Source organism: Leptosomus discolor, chromosome 21, assembly GCF_034619465.1.
Source record: "Leptosomus discolor isolate bLepDis1 chromosome 21, bLepDis1.hap2, whole genome shotgun sequence".
In the NCBI taxonomy this organism is placed as follows: Eukaryota; Metazoa; Chordata; class Aves; order Leptosomiformes; family Leptosomidae; genus Leptosomus; species Leptosomus discolor.
The window spans coordinates 7,611,868-7,631,666 of NC_141411.1; the positions used below are offsets into that span (position 1 = coordinate 7,611,868).

A 19,799-nucleotide genomic window follows, 5' to 3' on the forward strand; every position below is an offset into this window, starting at 1 on the left:
CCCTCCTCTGTGGACCTATCTTGGTTTTATTTTTAAAAGACATAAGACCACTTTGCCAATAGTGACCTCCTTTCTTCTTTTTCCAAGAAAATGAGAACTAAAACACTATCTTTGCTGCCAATAAAGGCCTGTTGAGAGGGAAAGAGACAAAATCAGTTCAAGGAACTAAAAACTGCACATGTAAAACCTTACTTTGTATTTTCTATTTCAGATTCTTTGACTGCTTTAATATTTTTCCCTGCAGTGTCTCTAAGCAACAGGCAAAAACCACAGAGGTGATTTTTTTAAAGTCACAAGTTGCCAGCAATACCTGCACACAACACACCTCATCCCAACACTGAGGAGTCCTGAAATTAGCAGAAGAGAACTTTTCATTAAAAAGGGCATATTTAGATGCTTTGCTTCAGTCACTAAATGCAGACTCTCAATGGAAATCAATATGGACTGAACCACAATGGGGATCTGAAGAGGGGAAAGGGGTGGCAAGCTAAAAATAGTGCAAACTATTGATTTGGATCATATCAAAACATCTTATTCCAGGCAAAATGAAGTGACTAGGAAAAAAAAAGGAATAACTGATTGGAAAGGAACAACTTCTGCTTAACCAAGATGGGTTTTTTCCTCCCCTTCTTCAATAAAAAGTACCAAAATTAAAATACAGTTCTGAAATTAAAGGTCAGAAAACTTTATTCCAAAAATGCTGAAACAAAACACTGGAGCCTTTCTGGAACAGCATGTTTCCTTTTGGAAGCGTCATGACAAAAAATTGAGAGGATTTGTTCCTTTTTTGGCATCAGTTCTTCCTTCCTGTGTACTTCATGCACCAATTTGCTGCCTTTGATCTCAACCTAGGGGTGGTTTCAGCCCCTTTGAAAACCCATTTTGCAGCCGCTTCTCCACCACTCTGCCTCCCTCTGACTCTGCAGCACCTCCCGCTGGCTCGACGCCGCCTGACTGAACCCCGCAGGGCAGCAGCAGATACCCCAGCTATCGCTGCCACAAGCTCTGCTGAGCCCTTGGACACGAGCGCCGGGCTGGCCAGGACAGCGGGAAGGGCTGTGCCTTACCAGGCTGGAGTTGGCAACGTTGGTGTCATCCTCGGGCATCGGCAGGTAGATGGCCAGTGCAACGCAGTTGGCAAAGATGGTGAGGAGGATGATGATCTCGAAGGGTCTGAGAGGAAGTGTTAAGGAGCAGAGACCAAAATGAAAAAGCAGGGACAGGCCTGCCCTGTCCTGTCTGGGTACGTGTGGGGAAACCCCACTGGCTGTGGGAAACAACCTCCCACTGGGGCAGAGTACCAAAGAGCAGTCAGACTTCACCCTCTGCACATCCTCAGCTTTTGCCGTTCCTTGGGTCCCAAGGGCGGGAGGGAATGGGCCAGGATGAGATGCAGGGCCCAGACACTCACACGTGGCTGCTGGAGAGGGGCAGTGTTGGCACAGGACATGTGGGAAAGGGGCACAAATGAAAAGGTTGCAGTGGAGTGCTTGTTACAAGGGGATAGGAAAGCTGGTAGTTTCCCCCTCCTCATCCTTCAGTGAATCATCCCAATGGGTCAGGACCCTCTTGCATAACATAAGCACTTAACCAACGCATCACCCTTCAGAGTGTGCTGGCCCTGGCTCCCTATGTACTCAGCATCAATGAGGGAGATGTTGTTAGGCAGCAGGTCTCAAATCTCCCTGACTAGAAGGTATCTAGGGGCAAGTCAGCTCAGCCAGAGTGTCCTCTAGCAGAACATCCAGCTGCTAACATCCCCAGCTTCAGCCATCATGTTCCTGAAGCCCCCAAACAGCTCAAACTCTGGCTCCAGGACCTCATTCATGGCCAGGCTCTCACCCCAGGGACTTCACCCTGTTCCTCCCAGCATGATCCAAACCTGCCACCCTGTGGTACCCTAGGAGTGCAGTGGACATCTGGTCAGAAAACAGCCATCATCTTTTGTTGCCCTTATGCTGCTCACATCCAGACCCTGCTGCAGCTCTGAAGAGCTCGTGCCCAGCCACCACGCCATGCAGCTATGCACATATCTAAAAACAAAGAGGTCTTTTCCACTCATCTAGTGGACCCATGCTGCTAGAAGACAGCTGGGTACAGCATGATGCAAAAACCTCCAAGAAATATTTGTGGTCATAATGTTAACCTCAAAGTTTCCTGGCTAATGTTTCTTGACAAGTACATCTCAGTTGCCCCTTATTCACTTGTCTTGCCTGTACCCCTGGAAGCCACTGAGACTAAAAGCAGATGGAGGAAACGGAAATACTGGTCCAGCTGCCCACTGGGCCAGACCCACCTAGTGTAAATCAACAAATAGTGACATAAATCAGCACAGTCCCCTCCAGCCCCTTCTCTCCATTGTCCTACCAGCCAACATCCACTTTGGGCCACAGCCAGCATCTACCTACATAAACTGTTTTGAGATCTCTCATCCCCATCCCCACCTGTAACTACCCACTCGCCATGACAGGCAAACCGGTAAATCTCATCCAGCGGGTAGAGGTTCCAGGACAAGACAGGATCTCTCAGCATCCCCATCTCACTTTGGGTAGGCCTTCCAGAGGAGAACAGCTCCCAGGAACATGCTCAGTGGGAACACCTACAGCTCAGCCATGCAGAACGATCCCACTACAGAGCCCATCACAGCCCTCCAAACTCAGTATCCCAGCAGAGAGGCCCTGCAGCCATACTGATGCTTCCCTACACCATGGGTAACCAACTAACTAGCTCAGCCTTCCAGATAGTTTTGCTGAGGCCTGCCTTGGGCTGCAGCGGCATACCACTGTCCAATACAGAATCACAGGGCAAGGGGCACCTAGGGAGCATTCTCTCCATATTGGCCTGCTGAGTGCTGTCAGTTGTGTCCTATGCTCATCACAGGTTATTTTACCTTTTCTGGAGCCTTCTATCCATCAACTGGATGCCACTTTAAAAACTAAAAGCCATTTGGAAAAGCTGTTCCCCTCTGTGTTCCAGGCAATGGGGAAGAGCCCAGGGGTTAGAGGCTTCACTGTGAGATGAGCAGCCCTCCTTGGAGGGTGACCTGTCTTGTAACTGAAGCTGGAATCAGCTTGCTGCTTGCGAGTCTGTGAGTATGGCACTGTTATTAGGTAGAAATGCAGGGGGACAAATTGAACCAAAAAAAAAAAAAAAAGGCATGTAGTGTCACTGGGCATGCTGTCTCTGCCTCTTGCCACTGAGCCAGAGCCTCAACATCTTCCTCATCATCTTGTCCTGCAATCTCACTTCTGCAGCCTCCTGCCCACACAGCATCCAAGGATCCCAACATCTACCTTGCAGCAGGAATTAGGCCATTGGTGCCTTGCAGCTCTGGGGTCCTCCAGGGTCCCCAGACTCTTCACCCATCTACCTCGAAGTCCTCCTGGTTGCAAAACAACCTGGAATACCAGGATGACACCACAAAGCTACACATGTCCCAACAACTATTAACTTGCTGGGCCAGCTGTCAAGCACACAAAAAGCAGCAATCTGCAGAGTACCCAGATTTCCTTGTGCTAACAAACGCGAGTTTTGAGATGCGAGCATATTTCAGCACAAAAACTTCTCTGCCTCAAGTCAGCCTGACTTTCACCCACCCTAGGCTGAGTGCAGTGATACTCCCCATTCTCCAACAGCCTGGAAAAGACCCTGTCCCACTCCGTGGCTCTGCTCGGTGCTCTGACAGAAGCAGCTACCCAGCAGAGATGGGCCCAAGGAACAGGAACGTGTACTGCCATACTGAACCAGATGCCAGGTATCCTCACAGAAAATGATCACAGCTAATCTCCCCTTGGCAGCTTGCCTGGCCCTGAAGACCACAACAACCTGCAGGAACTGGAATGACCCTGTCAGGCCTTGCAAACCCTGATCCCTGAACGAGGGCAGCCAGGTGCCCATGGGTATAAATACAGCCAGGCGCAAGAGTGGTGCTGGAGAAACCCAATGCCCTGGATCATTTGTCCTGCACAAGTCAGAACCACCCACACCTGCAACCTTCCTGGTGGGACACCCACCTCTCCCCTCCAGACTTCTCTTCCAGGGCACCAATGTGGGAAAGACCCCCACTGTGCTACGCACTCTCTCTGGCATGCATTGGCCCAGGAGGAGGAATGTCTTTGAGCACGCTGGAAGATTTAAGTCCTATTTCCAGCTCTTCTCCTGCCACTAGGGTGTGTGCACAAGTTTCTTCCATTCTCAATGCCTATTTAAGACACAGACACAGTTCCCTTCCATGTGCTTGTTGAACAACCCAGTCCTCAGGCCAGAGAAGCAGAAACAGAGAATTCCCAATTTTAGCTCTGCTCCCTTCTCCTCAAAGGACAGACAGCCCCTTTGCCATGAAGAAACAAGGGCTCAAAATCCATGGCCAGCACAGCACCACCAGAGGTGCAAGCATGCCCTGAGTGCCTGCAAACGGGCACCCTGGGCTTTAAACAAGACGGCACCTCTGGCAGCGCGGGGGCATGGTATTGGTGTCCCCACGGCACTACCTGTACAGCAACACAGCCACCTCCAAGGGGAGCAAAGCCTGGCCAGGGCTGGAATGATCCTGCCAAGGCCAGGAACATGTAGATAGGTTCAGCAACTGAAATGAGAGAAGCTGGGATGGAAGAACTGGATTTGCTGGAAACAACCCCCAATTCCATGGGTTTTGCTTGAGCTGAAATGTTTTGCTGAAGCCAAAGTGAAATGTTTCATCTCCCATCCTCTTCCCTTACATACAGTGCAGGTGAACAAAGCGGTATCTAATGGCAGTTCCTGGGTGGGTAGCAGAAACATAACATTTTGGTATTTCCAAGCTATAATGCCCCAGTGAAAAGATGGCCAATCAAAGAGCAACCACCCAAAACCCATCTCTAAATTAAGCCAGAGGCACAGAGAGATACTGTCCCTCTGAACAGTATTACTCACAAAAGTCTTCACCTGTGACAGAAGTGCCAGGGAGGGATGTGAAAGGGAGGCTGAGAGGATAACCGTGTCAGGAAGGATTTGGGGGATGCTGGCCAGCGGGCCCCCTCCCCAGGAAGGGAGCAGCTGTGGGATGAGGCAAGCAGTGACACACACAAAGAGCCATCCCAAGCAGCTCACCATGGTCTTGCTACCCACCCCCAAACCTCTCTCCTGAGGCAGTCTGTTGTCCCCTGCTCCATCCTCAGCTCCCACTCACCCAGCCTGGCCTTCCTCCTCTGCCTGGCTCCATTCCCAACCCGGGATGGGCACTGTGCCCCCTCACCACACACCAAACCCTCTCCCTTCCCAGTGGGCTGTCCCATTTCTCCCCTGCACAAAACCTGTTCACTCCCACAAGTCCCTTGGCACCCAAGCTGCCCCTGCCTGTCCCAACACCACCCTACCAAAGGTCCCCATGCCCTGACCCGCTTCTCACCCTCAGCTTCCCCCACAAACCTGTTCATGCCCCCAGTTTGCACAGCCAATGCCTTTGCCAACGCGTCCTACCAGGGCTCCCCAAGTGCCTCGCTGCCTTTTACAGACCCAGCACAGGCTTGAAGTAAGCTAACGGCTCCCCTGCCTGCAGCCCACGGGGTCCTGCTCCCCAGCACCCCTGCTCACAGCCACACACACAGGTGCTCCCAAGCCCACACAGCTAGAAGGATACTTCCACTCCACGATGCTGATGCATGCCTTCCGCAGCGGGTTTTGCAGGGTTAAGCAGAACAGAGCCCTGGCTGGCCGGGGGGCTGCTGGTGGCACCGGCTTCTTGGACTTCTCCTTCTGTTGCCTCTTCTTCACGTCATCCTGGGGAGAAGCAGGCTCCATGGTGTTTCTCCCCTAGCTGTTTCTGCCTCTCCTGCCCCACAGCTGAGCCCCCCTTCCCCAGGTCCCAGCCAGCTGGAGCTTCTCTGGGTCTCCCTTCTTGCGGCGTCTGACTCCTCCGCGCACCGGGTGAGGTGGTGGGGGAGTGGGGGCTGGAGCCTGCACTTGCATGTACAAACACACAAAGCATGAGTTTAAATTTAGATCCCGGCCTGGCTCCCGGGTGCTGTTACAGCTCCTGAGGCAGCGAAAGGGCCCCTGCAGCTGTTGCTGCTTTACCCGGGGCGCTGGGAGGCGGGCAAGTGCTTCGCATGCCACTGACCCGGGTTGGGGGTGGGAACAGGCTGCTCAGCGATGGGCACACTGTCTCTGAAAGAAAACTGCCTTTGTCCCAGTCAGCTCTTGCCCCGGCTCCCCCAGACTCCTTTGCCCAAAGCGGGAAGCTGGGCTGCCTGCAGCCCCATTTGCTGAATCACATTATTCAGGGTGAGATGGAGAACCCAACTTTGGCCAGGTCCCGAAAAGGTTATCCCACAAACTGATCAGTCCCCTCTCTGCATGATTTCATCTTCATTTGCTGCAAACTGCTCAAACTGAGCCCTGGACCATGTCATCCTGGGGCTGTAGGGCTGCTGGGGCTCGGTCCATCTCACTGACAGTGACTTTGATCCCAACCTCAGAGCTCCAGAGAATCACGGTGAGTCAAAAAAGTGCTCTGGCTTGCTTTTCTGGAGCGGCAGAGGAAACCCTCGGCTGGCAGCAGTGCCTCAAACAGCCCCTTGCTCAGCCTCACCTCCCCAGTCATTCTTGCAGGGTATTGAGTGTGCCTGGGGATGCAGGAACCCCACAAACTTAGACTGGATTGAGTCCTGGCAAGTCCAGCTGGGCTTGGGAAAGCCCAATGGGATGAATGGTATGACCAGTTATGGTAACTCCTGAGCTGGAAGACAGGCAGGGGTAGAGGCATGTTACGAGCACCTCTTCACAGCAGGGGAAACTGAGGCACCAGGAAGGGGTTTTCCTGGGGTCTCATGGACAGAGTCAGCAAAATAATTGCAGCGACCTTACTACTTACAGGTATGTCCCACAGCAAACAGTATTCCTGTCCTACAGGGATGTTACAGCCTAAAGTGACTGACCAGCTGTGCCCCAGCCAACCCCAGGCATCCCAGGGATCCACTCTACCCGCTGCACCACACTGCCTTGCTCAAAGCTTCCTCTCCTTTGCTTTGCAGGGTCACTCCAGTGTGGCGGTAAATGACTTTGCAGCTTTGCGGCAAGCAGTGTCAAGGGCCAGGAGGGCCATGGTGCTGAGGGAATCGATCACTGCCTGCCCACGGCAGGGAGACAGCAGAGGAGAGCAACTCCTGCAGCTGCTCCAGCGAGTTTTTACAGGCTCTGGAGGAGGGGGCCCTCGATTGTAAAGGGGTTAAACCAGTGACCTGCCCCCTCCTACACCACTCTGCTGCATTTTGTGTGAATCAGAGCCAAATCATTCCTGCTGAGGGGTCCAACCCTGACTCCACGTGAGGGAGGTCCACGCATGTTCCCGTTTCTCACTGTCCTCGTTCTTCCCCCTAAACCCCAGCAAAAGCAGGAGCCGTGTTCCTGCCGCTGCCCGTGCCGCAGGAGGACCCACCGCAGGGACAGCAAAGACGTGAGGCCCATCTAGCGGCGAGCCCGGGGAGAAACGTCTGCCCTTCGCCTTGCCCGGGAAAAGCCTCGGAAGAGGCGGGCAGGGTGAGGGAGCCCGGGCTGCGCAGGCTGGTGCGGGCAGGGGCCCGTGGGGAAGACACTCGGGGCCCCTCTGACCGCCTCTAACCCCTTCGCCCACACGCCCTGCAAGCAGCTGCCGGCATTGGGTGGCCCCTTGCTGGGCGCTGGATTTTGCACAGGGCTGTCCTGGCAGCCACCAACCTGACGTGGCTTTAACCGAACGCGCTGCAGTGCTCTGCTCGACAGAGGTGTTCCTACCTGCCTGGCAGCGAGAAGCTCCCTCCCCATGAAACCTCTTCACGTCCATCCTTGTCTTCCTTGCACACCTCGTGGGCCTTCGTATTCATCTCCTGCTCCTCCGCTGCATACAGGCACGGCCGTAGGAGGGGCCCCAAACGCAGGGAGCCCATGGCGGAGGGCTCCCGCACCAGGGGAGTTTCTCCCGCTGCTGTGAAGAGCGGGGACGGCCCCGCTGCCCGTTCTGCAGCAGTGACCACGCCAAGGAACCCTCAAACCCCTTGGCATGCACAGCCGCGCGTTCCTGCACCCTCCGAAAGCTTCCCCCTGCCCCAGCCCAGGCACCTCCCTGCTTCGCAGCCCGGCTCCCGCGGGGCCTTGCCCTGCCTGTCCCTGGGGGCGGCCTGAGCCGGACAGACAGACGGCAGCAGCCAGCCTGTCCCCCTCCGGGCCCACCGCCGGTTCTCCCTCCCGCACGCACCAGCGAAAGGCCGCGACTGGCCCACGGGAACCTTCAGCCGTAGCTGGAGTCCCGGCAGCGGCTCCTCCCGAGCGGCCGGTGCCCACGGCAGGGCGAGGCGGCCCGGGACCGCCTGGCCTGGGCTCTCCGCTCAGCGGTCCCGCCGAGCGCTGCCGAGCCCATCCCAGCCGAATCGAACCGAACGCAGCCGGGCGGCAGGAGGAAGGGGCGGCCCTTCCGAACTCGGACCCGCTGCTGCGCCCGCCCCTCGGCCGCCCTCGTTCCCGCCCCGCTCCTCGCCCCGTTCCCGCCCCTCGGCCGCCCCGCTCCCGGTGTCACAGCCGCACCGGGTGCTGCTGCGGCGCCGGGCGGACACTCCCCTGGAGAGCCGCCGGCCCGCCCCGGGAGCGGGAGCCGCGCTCCGGACCGCCTCGGGGTGGGAGGTCAGCGGCCCCCCCGCCACGGGCGCAGGTGGCTGCTGGAGGGGGCGCGGGGGCAGCCGGGACCCGCGCGGACACACGCGTGTGTGTGTGAGCGTGTGAGCGTGTGAGCGGGGGCCTCTGCCAGCGGGGTGGGCTGTGGCCTCGGGGCTGGTGTGGCCAGGTGCCAGCAACTGGGGAGACTGGGTGGGAGCCAGGGGTGGCTGCCGAGCGGACAAGAGGGTCTGACCCAGCTACTGGAAGGAGCTGCGTTGCACGACCGTGGGGGGGGGGGGGTGGGGGGGGGGGGGGGGCGGGGGTGTATTCTTCCCACTCAAGGACTAAGGGACCTTCATTCTGATCAGCCAGAGAGGTGAACCCTGCCCTGGTGAGGCCACATCTAGAGTGCTGTGTCTGGTTCTGGGCCCCCCAGTTCAAGAGGGACAGGGAACTACTGGAGAGAGTCCAGCGGAGGGCTACGAAGTTGAGGAGGGGACTGGAGCATCTCTTCTACGAGGAAAGGCTGAGAGACCTGGGGCTCTTTAGCCTGCAGAAGAGAAGACTGAGAGGGGACCTTATCGACGCTTATAAATACCTAAAGGGTGGGTGTCAGGAGGATGGGGCCAGGCTCTTCTCAGTGGTGCACAGCGACAGGACAAGGGGCAACGGGCACAAACTGGAGCACAGGAAGTTCCACTTAAACATGAGGAAAAATTTCTGTACTTGGAGTGTGGCAGAGCACTGGAACAGGCTGCCCAGAGAGGCTGTGGGGTCTCCTTCCCTGGAGATACTCAAAACCCACCTGGATGCAGTCCTGTGTGACCTGCTCTGGGCAAACCTGCTTTGGCAGGGGAGTGGACTAGGTGATCTCCAGAGGTCCCTTCCGACCCTGACCATTCTGTGATTCTGTGAACAGGATGAGGCCACTGGTGCTGTTTGTGTTTTTATGAGTGATGAGTATTTACATCTCACTCTGTGTGGCCAGTCATACACGTGTATGTACATATGTGTGTATATAGACGTGCTTGTGCCTCCGTGTGTGGGAGTGTGTTCACGTGTGGGCCCGCTGGGAACCCCGGTTCAGCCTCGCTCCTGGTTGGACCTGGGGTTATGGAGCTGCCGCAGGACTCAGCAGCCTCCAGCAGGGACTTGTTTTCATTTGCAGAGAGTTTACTTCCACAACCCCTGATTGTTTCTGGTTGAGTATGTCCCTGGGAGATGAGCATGTCCCTTGAAGATGCATGGGCTTAATTTTTAGGTAGACAGAAAACATCCCTTTACGAGGGTTTGAACCCACAAGCCAAAACCCCAGAGGTTTGTCCAAATTCCCAGACAGATGGAAAGTACCTGCACTGAACACAATGACAAGGTAAGGCTTTGACTCAAGTTTTTTTGAGTTTTCTCAAAAATCTCATGGACGCCAGCACGTAAAATAGTTCTGCCTCGAGTTAATGAGAGAATGAAGTCTCCTGGGTCATGGGAGGGGAAAGAGCCACCGTCTGCCCTGCAGCTGGGAAGAGGGTCTTCTGGCAAGGCTACTTCGAGCATTTTTTGTTTGTTTGTTTAGATTCAGCCATCTAAACAGTGCCTTTTGTTGTTGGTTTATACATTCACTTAAGACAAGAGTGAAAGCGTCACTTTATTGCGTAAACATAAAAGCTGTCCCTGCTCCCCAAGCAGCAGAACAAAGCACATGAAGAAGCAAACATCGTTTCAGTATTGTCACCTTCCATTTATGCACTGTTTCTGGATTCAGCCTTTGTTAGGAAAAAGGACTTGTGACCTAAATGGCAAAAAGTTTCCCTGCCCTAACTGGCTTTCCAACCCGTTATTTCCTCACAGAGATGCTGCCTGTATCTTTCCTAGACTATGTTTGATATGATACCTCAAAGGATGATCAGAAAAGCCATATTCAGCCAGGCCAGATGTCCATACATTTCAGTGCCCTATCTCTCACACCAGTAAGGAGCAGATGCTCAGATAAATTTAAGGAGCAAGGTCATGTTTCAGCAGTTGTCTCTCTCTCTCAGCCAACTGTACTACCCACCTCGGTCAGCGACTGTGTCCTAGTTACAAGGCAACTGCAATTATGCAGGTCTTAAAACTAACATAGCAGTCATTAATTTATGTATTTTCTACACTCAGGTAATAAAACAAAAGAATGAAAGAAGGTAAGGGAGGGAAGGAAGGAGGATGGGAGAAAGAGAGGAATGAAGGAGGAGAAAGAGACAAAAAGAGAGAGAAACCCTAAATGTCGGTAAGCCCTGCTAGAAAGCCAACAAAATCTTCAGAGAGGATTATGCAAGTAAATGGCTGAAACTCCACCTGTAATGCGCTCCTGCTAAGCTTTCTTTCTATTAAGCCATCAGCCTTCAAGTTCTCTGCTTACATTGCAGCAGCCCAAAGCCCTCATAGTGTAAACAGCACCCTTTCTGCCTGAATAATATGCTGCTTTTAATTCCCCCCACCCATTCATTTTCTCTAGCCTCCACTCCATGCACCCTCACTCTTCACCATTGGTGATCCTGAGTAAAGAGTTACTGCTTGTGGAGTGATTTAGCAACCCTCGACATAGGAATGCAGGTTTTTGCCCTCGCAATGGTCTCTCCAGCCATACCTAGAAAAGAAACACATGATGTAATTTGAGATATTAGATGATGATTGAATTGGTTGTAAAACTGAACTTGCTTAGTCTTTGAGAGTCTTGGGTGGAGAAAGCTGGATGTGAAAGATATGAAACAATGAAAATTCTGCTAGGCTCAGCCTAGGGAGGTGGGGGAAGGGGAAGGAAAAAAAGGGAGAGCTCTGGGAGGGGAGGGAGATTTAGGGAGGTAGAGCAGATGCTGGGAGCCAGGACTCCTCAGTTCTCCTTGCAGCTCTAGGAGAAGATCTGTGCTGAACTTCACCAAATACAGCTTCGCACCCGTTGCCCACCCCATGCCCCTGCCCAGTCAATTGCATAATTTTCTTTCTCCTCTGCCCACCCTTCCCCAGAGCCCACTGCAAATATCCTTACCAGGGACTGAGGCCATGAGCCTCTTCAGCAATCTTTTTGGCACACTGAATATCGTTCTGGATATCATCATCTTGCAATTCTGTAGAGAAGGGAGAAGAGGTCAGTATGGAGGAAAGAGGGGTAGAGGGAGAGCAGGTCTAGATGGGCAGAGGGAAGAGTGCTCATCAGGAAGAGTAGGTGAATTACTGAGGAGATGGATGAATAAAAGGACACATGGAGAGACATGCCCAGAGCAGCTGCTAGGCAGATGTCATGGATAGATTAGTGCTTTCAGAGAGTGGACAAACAAAGGCTATTTGTTCTATCCCACCACTTACTTAAGCAACTGATGTGGCAGGCATTCTTGGATCCACGGGTCTTGCCATCGTCACACCAGTACTGGCTGTTGATCTGAAAGATTCCGTAATCCCTGCTTGAACCGTTGTCATGATAGGCTCTAGTGTTGTAACTGCTCTCGTGCTGCACCAGGCACACCCCTGCAGAAGGAAGAGAGAGCCCAGAGAACGAACATCAAGATGTGCTCAGGGTAAATGAAAGGAAAGAGATTAAGAGATCAAGGGTGAATGAAGAGCTGAAGAAGGAATTAAACTGGAGATATCGTAAGTCTGAGAAATGGATGGATAAGTGCTTGGAAGGATAAAGCTCTGGATGGGTATTTATTGTCTAAGCAATAGAAGGGGGCAAAGAAGAAGAAGAGAAAGAGAGATGCTGAAGTCAAAGGAACAGAGGGACAGAATAGTACTGCTGGAAGATTACAAAGAAGCTAAGAGGGACAAGGGTGGTATAGGCAGAGAGGTGCAATGGGAGCTCATTATACTCACAGTCAGCTACAGTTTTGCCCTCGAAGCCCTCAAAGCCATGCCGACGTAGGATGTTCACCAACTCACATCGGGGGATGACTTTTCCCTGGGTGCCTGGCAAAGCCAGGCCGAGGAAGACAAGAAGAAAGCCGAAGATGAGCATTGACTTTCTCATAATGCAGTCCACAGCAAGGAAGTGCCAAAGCAACTTGAGCTGTCTGTCAGGACTGCCTTGAATGGCAGCCTTTTATTTCTGCTCCCAGGAGGAGGGCCAACTGGCTAGCCAAACATGTTGGGAAGCGTGGGAGGCCTTTACAGTAATAAGCCAATAAGAAAGTGGGCCAAAAGCCAAAGGCAATTCCTGGAAGATGCCAGTATCTATTTCACCAGCCCTGTGCATGCCACAGACAATCCAGCAACCCCCAGTTCAGTATTCCAAAGGCCAGAAGTCAGGGACAGAGTTGCTCCAGGAAAGAAATTTAGGGATAGCATTGAGATTGTGGTCATGGTTGTCACAGGATTTGAGCTGGGATTTAGCTATGAGTAAAGGCTGAGAAAACCCCAAGAGTCACCTTTACAGTAACGTAAAAGACTGAGTTTACAGTTAAATTATAGTTACCTATGTGTCAGGACCAGCTTTAGGTTTATTCTATTGATGCAGTTTAGAACCGTCCTATGATTTGAGGGTAGGGTTGCTATAGGGACCATTTTTGGGCAATCATAGAATCATAATTGCAAGAACTGAGGTCACCCCAGATTGCTCTAAATGAGGATTTGGCTACACATGCATGAACTATAGGATACTGTAGTTACCAAATCTTGAGGCAATCACCAACTTGGTGGCTGGGGTTATGGACACTTCCTGGATCAAAGGCTGTACCTTGAGCGGGTGTTGTGGTTTAACCTCAGTAGGCTGCTAAGTCTCTTGATCTCTCCTCCCCGGTGGGATGAGGGAGAGAATTGGAAGGGTAAAAGGGAGAAAACTTGTGGGTTGAGACAAAGACAATTTAATAGGTAAAGCAAAAGCTGCGCTCACAAGCAAAGCAAAATAAAGAATTAATACACTACTTCCCATGAGCAGGAAGATGTTTAGCCACCTTGTCCTAGTTTCAGCTGAGATCAAGTTAATTTTCTTCATAGTAGCTGATAGAGAGTGTTTTGGATTTAGTATGAGAACAACTGGATATCAAACTGCCTGTTTCAGTTTGATAACACACGGATGTTTTAATTGTCGATAAGCAGCGCTTATCCTAAGTCAAGGATTTTTCTGTTTCCCATGCTCTGCCTGCAAGGAGGTGCACAGGAAACTGGGAGTGAGCATGGCCAGGCCAGCTGGCCCAAACTAGCCAAAGGGATATTCTATACCACAGAACATCATGCTCAGTACGTGAACTGGGGGGAGTTGGCTGGGGGTGGGCAGATCGCTGCTTGGGCATTGGTCAGCGAGTGGTGAGCAATTGCCTTGTGCATCACTTGTCCTAGGGCTTTATTTCACTCGCTGTTTGTTATCTTCCTTTTGATTACGATTATCATTGTTCTTGTTGTTGTTATTTTTTTTCCCAATTATTAAACTGTTCTTATCTCAACCTACAAGTTCTACTTATTTTTGATTCTCCTCCCCATCCCACTCGGGGTGGGAGGGAGGAGTAAGCAAGCAGCTGCCTGGTGCTTAGTTGCTGGCTGGACCTAAACCACAACAGACCGCCAGGAAAGCAGGGCTCCATCTCACCTAACGGTTATGGAGAAGGCAAATGCCATCACTGCAAACATTGCCCCCTTCCTTCTTCTTTCCCCAGCTTTAATTGCTGAGCACAATGTCACGCAGTATGGAACACCCCTTTGGTCAGGTGGGATCAGCTGTCCCAGCTGTGTCCCCTCCCAACTCCTCGTGCACCCCCAGCCCACCCGCTGGCAGGGCGGTGTGAGGAGCAGAACAGGCCCTGACGCTGGGCCAGCACCGCTCAGCAATGGCTGACACAACCCTGCATTATCAGCACTGTTTTCAGCATAAATCCAAAACACAGCCTCGTACAACCTACTATGAAGAAAATTAACCCTATCCCAGCCAAAACCTGTACAGTGGCTTACTGTTACCTGGAGGCTGGGAATAATGTTGTCCTAGAGCTTAAGCTAGGATGGAGGCTTCTCAAGGGCCACGGTTCAAGATATACTCAGTGGCATTGAGACTGGTGAAAAAGACTTTATATTTGCACAGTGAGCTCAGGGAAGGGCACGCTAGTAGTTTAGAAGGCAGGACTGGGAGGTGTTCTGGCCCAAGTTTGTTCCAGCTGTGGGATGTAGCAGTTTACAGCCTGGGGTTCTGTCTTTCCAATACTTACTGAATTAGTCATATACAGCTTTTTAAGCACTCTGGTTCACACACCATTCACATCTCCAATGGCAGACACATCGACACAGCAAAATGTCAAAGTGCTAGAATACCTACATTTGCAGATGCCTCAAAAGAAACTGTAATTTTTACTAAAATCTCATAGTGCCAATGGTGTCTATTACCAAATGATACTTAAGACGCTTTCCAAAGCGGCTAGTGACTGTGGATGCCTCGTTCTGGATATGTCTTCTTTCCTAATTTTTTACGCAGCACAACTTACCAAAAAGGGATAAATGTGTCAGTCTGAAAACCAATTCCCTTTCAGTTTCTTTATGAAGTAACCAATACCTCTGGCCAAGCTTAACCTAGAGACATGCTTCTGTCAAAAGCAGCTGTCATGGGGTGCAGGACACATTCTCATGGTGATTAAGCAGCTTTCTCCTGTGGATTATTGCATAGCCTATTTACTTCCTTTTTGGAGAGAATCTTGGTCCCACAGATGTTCCTGACAAACGTGGATGGGCAGAGGACAAATCTAGCTGATGGGGGGTCGTGGTGCAGCCCGCCTGGGCCGCATTGCAATGTCAGGATCAGCCAACATTGTGCTCTTGTTCCGGCTACAAATGCAGTCAGTTTGAACACTTCATGTTTTCTTGTCCTGGTTACGGTACAGTGAGTTGGGAGGATCAGGCACACCCTAACTGCACCTGAAACTCCTGCTGCCTGGATTGCAGCCCAGTCTGGGAGGTACCAGAGTCACCTAACAAAACTATGCCAAATACAGCAATGACCCGAGTTAATCATCTTGCAATCCTATAAATAGGGATCCTAAGAATGATCCTAACCAAGTGTAATGGGTGCACTCACCCCCTTGACCAGACTGGCAGTGGGTTGATGCGCGTTCTGGGCCAAGAGCTTCTCTAGTTCCAATCTGTTCTGAACATCCACCAAGGAGCAGAGTGACACAGTAAATGTCAATACAGCTGAGTCTGGAACACCGATAACAGGCAGCTTTTCCAAACTCATTTATCAAGGAACAAATGAAGTTGTGGCTACAAGGAGCCTCATGCCTACCCTTCCATTGCATGTGATTTGCGTACAAGCCCACCATTTCATCCCATAAATATGACAGCCCGGGTGAGCCCCCTTTGATCTCTCTGGGATTGCAGCAGGCTGTGGCTCAGCATCTGCCCTGGAGTCGGAACACCTCTCTGGGTGGACTTCCCAGAGGTACTGATGATTGTCCACTGGCAAGTGCCAGAGAAAAGTGAGTAATTCCCTATAAATTACTGCAAGCATGGTAGGAGAATATCTTGGTAAAAATTTACTGCAAGTGCAGAAGGAGAAAAGTCTTGGCCATAGGCTCACCTCTATATATCTGTGTGTGTGTGTGTCTGTCTGTATGATTTAACCTCTGTATCTATCTGTGTGTGTATTTGTGTGTACAATTCAATTTAGTAAACTCTATATCTCATGCGAGTCTTGCCATTCTCAAATCTTTAATTGAGTTGCTACATTAACTACAGCAAATTTTATTAAATCACTCTAATAATTGGCTGATGATTAAATATTGCAAAAAAATCATATAACCTAATCTTGTGTTTTAACATAATAGTGCTAACAAATCTTAACTTGCTGCTATCTCAAAGTTCTGTAGGATACATAATCACCCATTCCCTGACAAATTGGTGTAGTTGGCAGGATCCTAAATCAGGATTCCGCAACAAGAGATTTAAGTGATTTAAAGCACTCATTCATGACACTGGGGATGGCCTTCCAGGTCAGTGCCTGACTGTTACTGGGCCATGGCTCATCTGAACCTAAAGATGGCGCAGAGAGGAGGAAACTACCAAAATATGAGTCTCTGCATCCCAGAGTACCTCCCTTACAGACAGGGAGGTGCCAAGACAGTGTCAGAGAAGAATTTATTTAGGTATTAGGAATTCAGTTGTTCCGGGGAATGAGTGTACAACGATTAACATGATTATTAGGACAATTGCAACAGAACATCTCCTTCATATGAGCAGGTGCAAAAAGATCGTGTTTATGTCCCCAGCAAAAGCTGAGAAGCAAGGATAATGCATTAGAGAGTTTGGCAGGTTACAATTATGTATATTTCTGCATGTGAGAAGGTAATGAGAAAGTACAGTTCCAGCTGTCTTCACGTCCTGAGCTTTTGACTGCCAAGGCAGGAGTCCAAAGATCCCATTGCAGTCACTTCTGTGGGACCCAGTGCCTTTTGCATTGAAAAGCAAACTTCCCATTGGGCTGGAGATACAGAGAGAGTCAGGGTAGGATTCAGTTACCAAAATGCACGTGTCAAGTGTCTCTTGATATGTCCTAGGTATCTGAAAGTGTCCTCCAGTCACTGATTCAGGTATCCATAGGTTTCCTATAAGTGTCTGACAGGTCCACACAGATGTTTCAGATGTCCTGAGCTGCCTCAAATGGCACTAGATGTCAATGTGTAGGCAGTGAACCTTCCCTAGATGTCTTGCTTCCAAGGCCCTGTCAGTCTAATCTCTAACATCCCACTTCTGCTCCCGACCTGGGAAATCCACTTTAGCTCTCCCTGCTTGTGGTGGGTAAGCCTTGGGTAATGGCCAAACTCTCACCCAGCTGCTCACTCACTGACCTTCTCAGAGGAACAGGGGAGACAATACAAAGTGTTGAAACAAGAAAGCTCGTGGGTTGAGCTCATGGGTTAAGGGAGGCTACTTACCAATCATGATTGTTGGCAGAACAGGATGATGTGTTGGAAGCCTTATGAAGGGTGAAGGTACATAAGCACTGCTTTCCCTTCAGCCACTGAACTAGCCATTTCATCTTAGAGGACAATCAGGTTGCCCAGCCACAATTTGCCCTTGATCAATCCATGCTGACTGTTTCCAGTGCCCTTCTTGTCCTTCATGTACCTGGTAGTGGCTTCCGCAAGGACTGAACCCATGGACGGAGGTGAGATTGACTGCCTTGTAGTTCCCTGGATCCTTCTTTTCTTCCACATTTTTGAAGATGGGTTTAGGTTATAAGGGCTGGATGGGTGAACTGTAAGGTGGGTGAAAAAAAGATGAACCTCCAAGTGCAGTGGTTGATGATTCTAAGTATTAGTAGTGGTCACTTGAGAATCATTTTCCTCAGCGACTCATACTGGAGCTAACGCTGGTTGCATGTTCATAAACAGAATGGAGACTGGACAAACTGTGTCTTCAGTTAGTCTGTAGAGAAAAACAAATTGAGGGGTGAATGGTTAAAGTACTGGAGGCATGGTGGCCATTTAGAGGGACCCTTACAAGCTGCCAGTTACCTGGCAGAAACCTCATGAAATTCAGCAAAAGCAAATGTAAAGTCCTGCTCTTTTCCTGCTACAGAATAGCCTCATGCAGCAAGGCAGGCTGAGGATGACTGCCCGAGGAGCAGCTCTGTAGAAAGGGAGCTGGATCCTGACAAACAAGAAGTTGATCATGAATTAGCATGTACAGTTGTAGTCATGAACATCAGTGCAGGCTTCACCAGTAAGAGGATAACCAGCTGGTTGAGGGAAGTGATGGTTCACTCTACCTGCCACCTGTATTGCTGCATCTGGATACTATAACCCACACTGAGCTGCCCAGGGAAAGCAAAATGCCAACAAACTTTAGAGAGACCAAGAGCATGTGCCCACAATGGTCAGAGAAATGGAGCCCAAAAATTTGTGAAGAGGCTGCAGTAACTGGGCTTGTTTATCCTAGAGAAGAGACGCTGAAGAGAGGATCCAATAGCAGATTTTGAAATCCTGAAGTGTGGTGGCAAAGAAGATGGAGCCAGGCTATTCTCAGAGGGGCACAGTGAAAGGCCAAGAGAGAACTGGCACAAGCTGCAAATGGTGAAATACCAACAGAACATAATGAAAACATCCTTCTCTTCAAGAATGATGCAGCCTTGAAATGGGGTCAGGAAGGACGTGTAATCGCCATCCTCAGAGATTTTCAAGCCTGGGTATCACATTTACTTTTTTTACCAGTCACTAAGAACCTCTCAAAGTACCACCGTTTTCTGGACGTGTTAGAGCGTAGCCACAATGATATCAGCTGTATCCTGTAGCACCTTCAGAGGCATCCCACGGAGTATCATGGATTGCTGCATGTCCAGCATCTCTAAGTCATTCCCACATGGAGCTTCAGCTACTGTGAATAGAATAGAACAGAATAGACTAGGCTAGACTAAACTAGACTATTGCAGTTGGAAGGGACCTACAATGGTCATCTAGTCCAACTGCCTGACCACTTCAGGGCTGACCAAAAGTGAAAGCATGTTGTTACGAGCATTGTCCAAATGCCTCTTAAACACTGACAGGTTGGGGCATCAACGACCTCTCAGGGAAGCCTCTTCCAGTGTTAGACTACCCTCTCAGTAAAGAAATGCTTCCTGATGACAAGTCTACAGTGTGTGTAGCTCTCCAAATCTCACTGGCACATGTGGAGACCTGCAGGCAGCTCCTGCACCTTGAAGGCCAAGGTACAGGTGGCCTGGACTACCTCAGCCCATCCCATGTCCTAAAATAAATATTGCAGTTCTAACTATATATTATATCTAATAGTTCTACTATGATTGTGCTTATTCTGTATTAGAATAATAAAAGAGTCATTGTATATTATGCAAATTCCACTACTGCACTATTATCTCATTGCAATCCCTTTTCCAGTAATGCAATTTCCTTTTGGAAATTGGTCAGCCATCTAATTAACCACTCCATTAACAACTGGCTTGTGCATTGACATAAGGCTTTACCTCCTTCCTGTAATGAGTAACTTCTTCCTTGAAGCCTTCCCCAACTATTGCCCATGTCCATCCTGTGCCTGGCAGGACCAAGTCCTGCTCAAATCTGGGAACTTCCCTCCCTTTCCAGCACACTGTTTCTTTCTGAGTCATCAGGGACAGCATGGCCACATGGTGGAGTGTCTCGGTGCACCTGGCAGAAGCTGCAGTGGAAACTCTTCCTCCATGCACTTGTCTGGAGTTTTCAGATCACTGAGCAACTCTATGGGAAGGAGATCCCAGCCCTGAA

The 19,799-nt window shown here is 50.6% G+C and overlaps 2 protein-coding genes across 2 annotated transcripts in view; both read right to left on the reverse strand.

The window, feature by feature from the left end:
* Positions 1-5,778, reverse strand: part of CACNA1S (calcium voltage-gated channel subunit alpha1 S) — a 47,543-nt gene extending 41,765 nt beyond the window's left edge. The window contains exons 1-2 of the mRNA XM_086476653.1: positions 5,618-5,778; positions 1,068-1,173 (exon numbers count right to left, since the gene is read on the reverse strand). Of these exons, the coding sequence (XP_086332779.1) occupies positions 1,068-1,173; positions 5,618-5,778 (267 nt within the window). The remainder of the gene's footprint in view (positions 1-1,067; positions 1,174-5,617) is intronic.
* A 5,385-nt stretch (positions 5,779-11,163) lies between these two features.
* Positions 11,164-12,598, reverse strand: LOC104340154 (lysozyme C). Its single transcript, XM_009952123.2, has 4 exons — positions 12,445-12,598; positions 11,941-12,099; positions 11,624-11,702; positions 11,164-11,224 (listed from the first exon to the last, which is right to left on the reverse strand). The coding sequence occupies exons 1-4, from the start codon at positions 12,596-12,598 to the stop codon at positions 11,164-11,166; spliced, it is 453 nt and encodes a 150-aa protein (XP_009950425.1).
* Between the last annotated feature and the right edge of the window lie 7,201 nt (positions 12,599-19,799).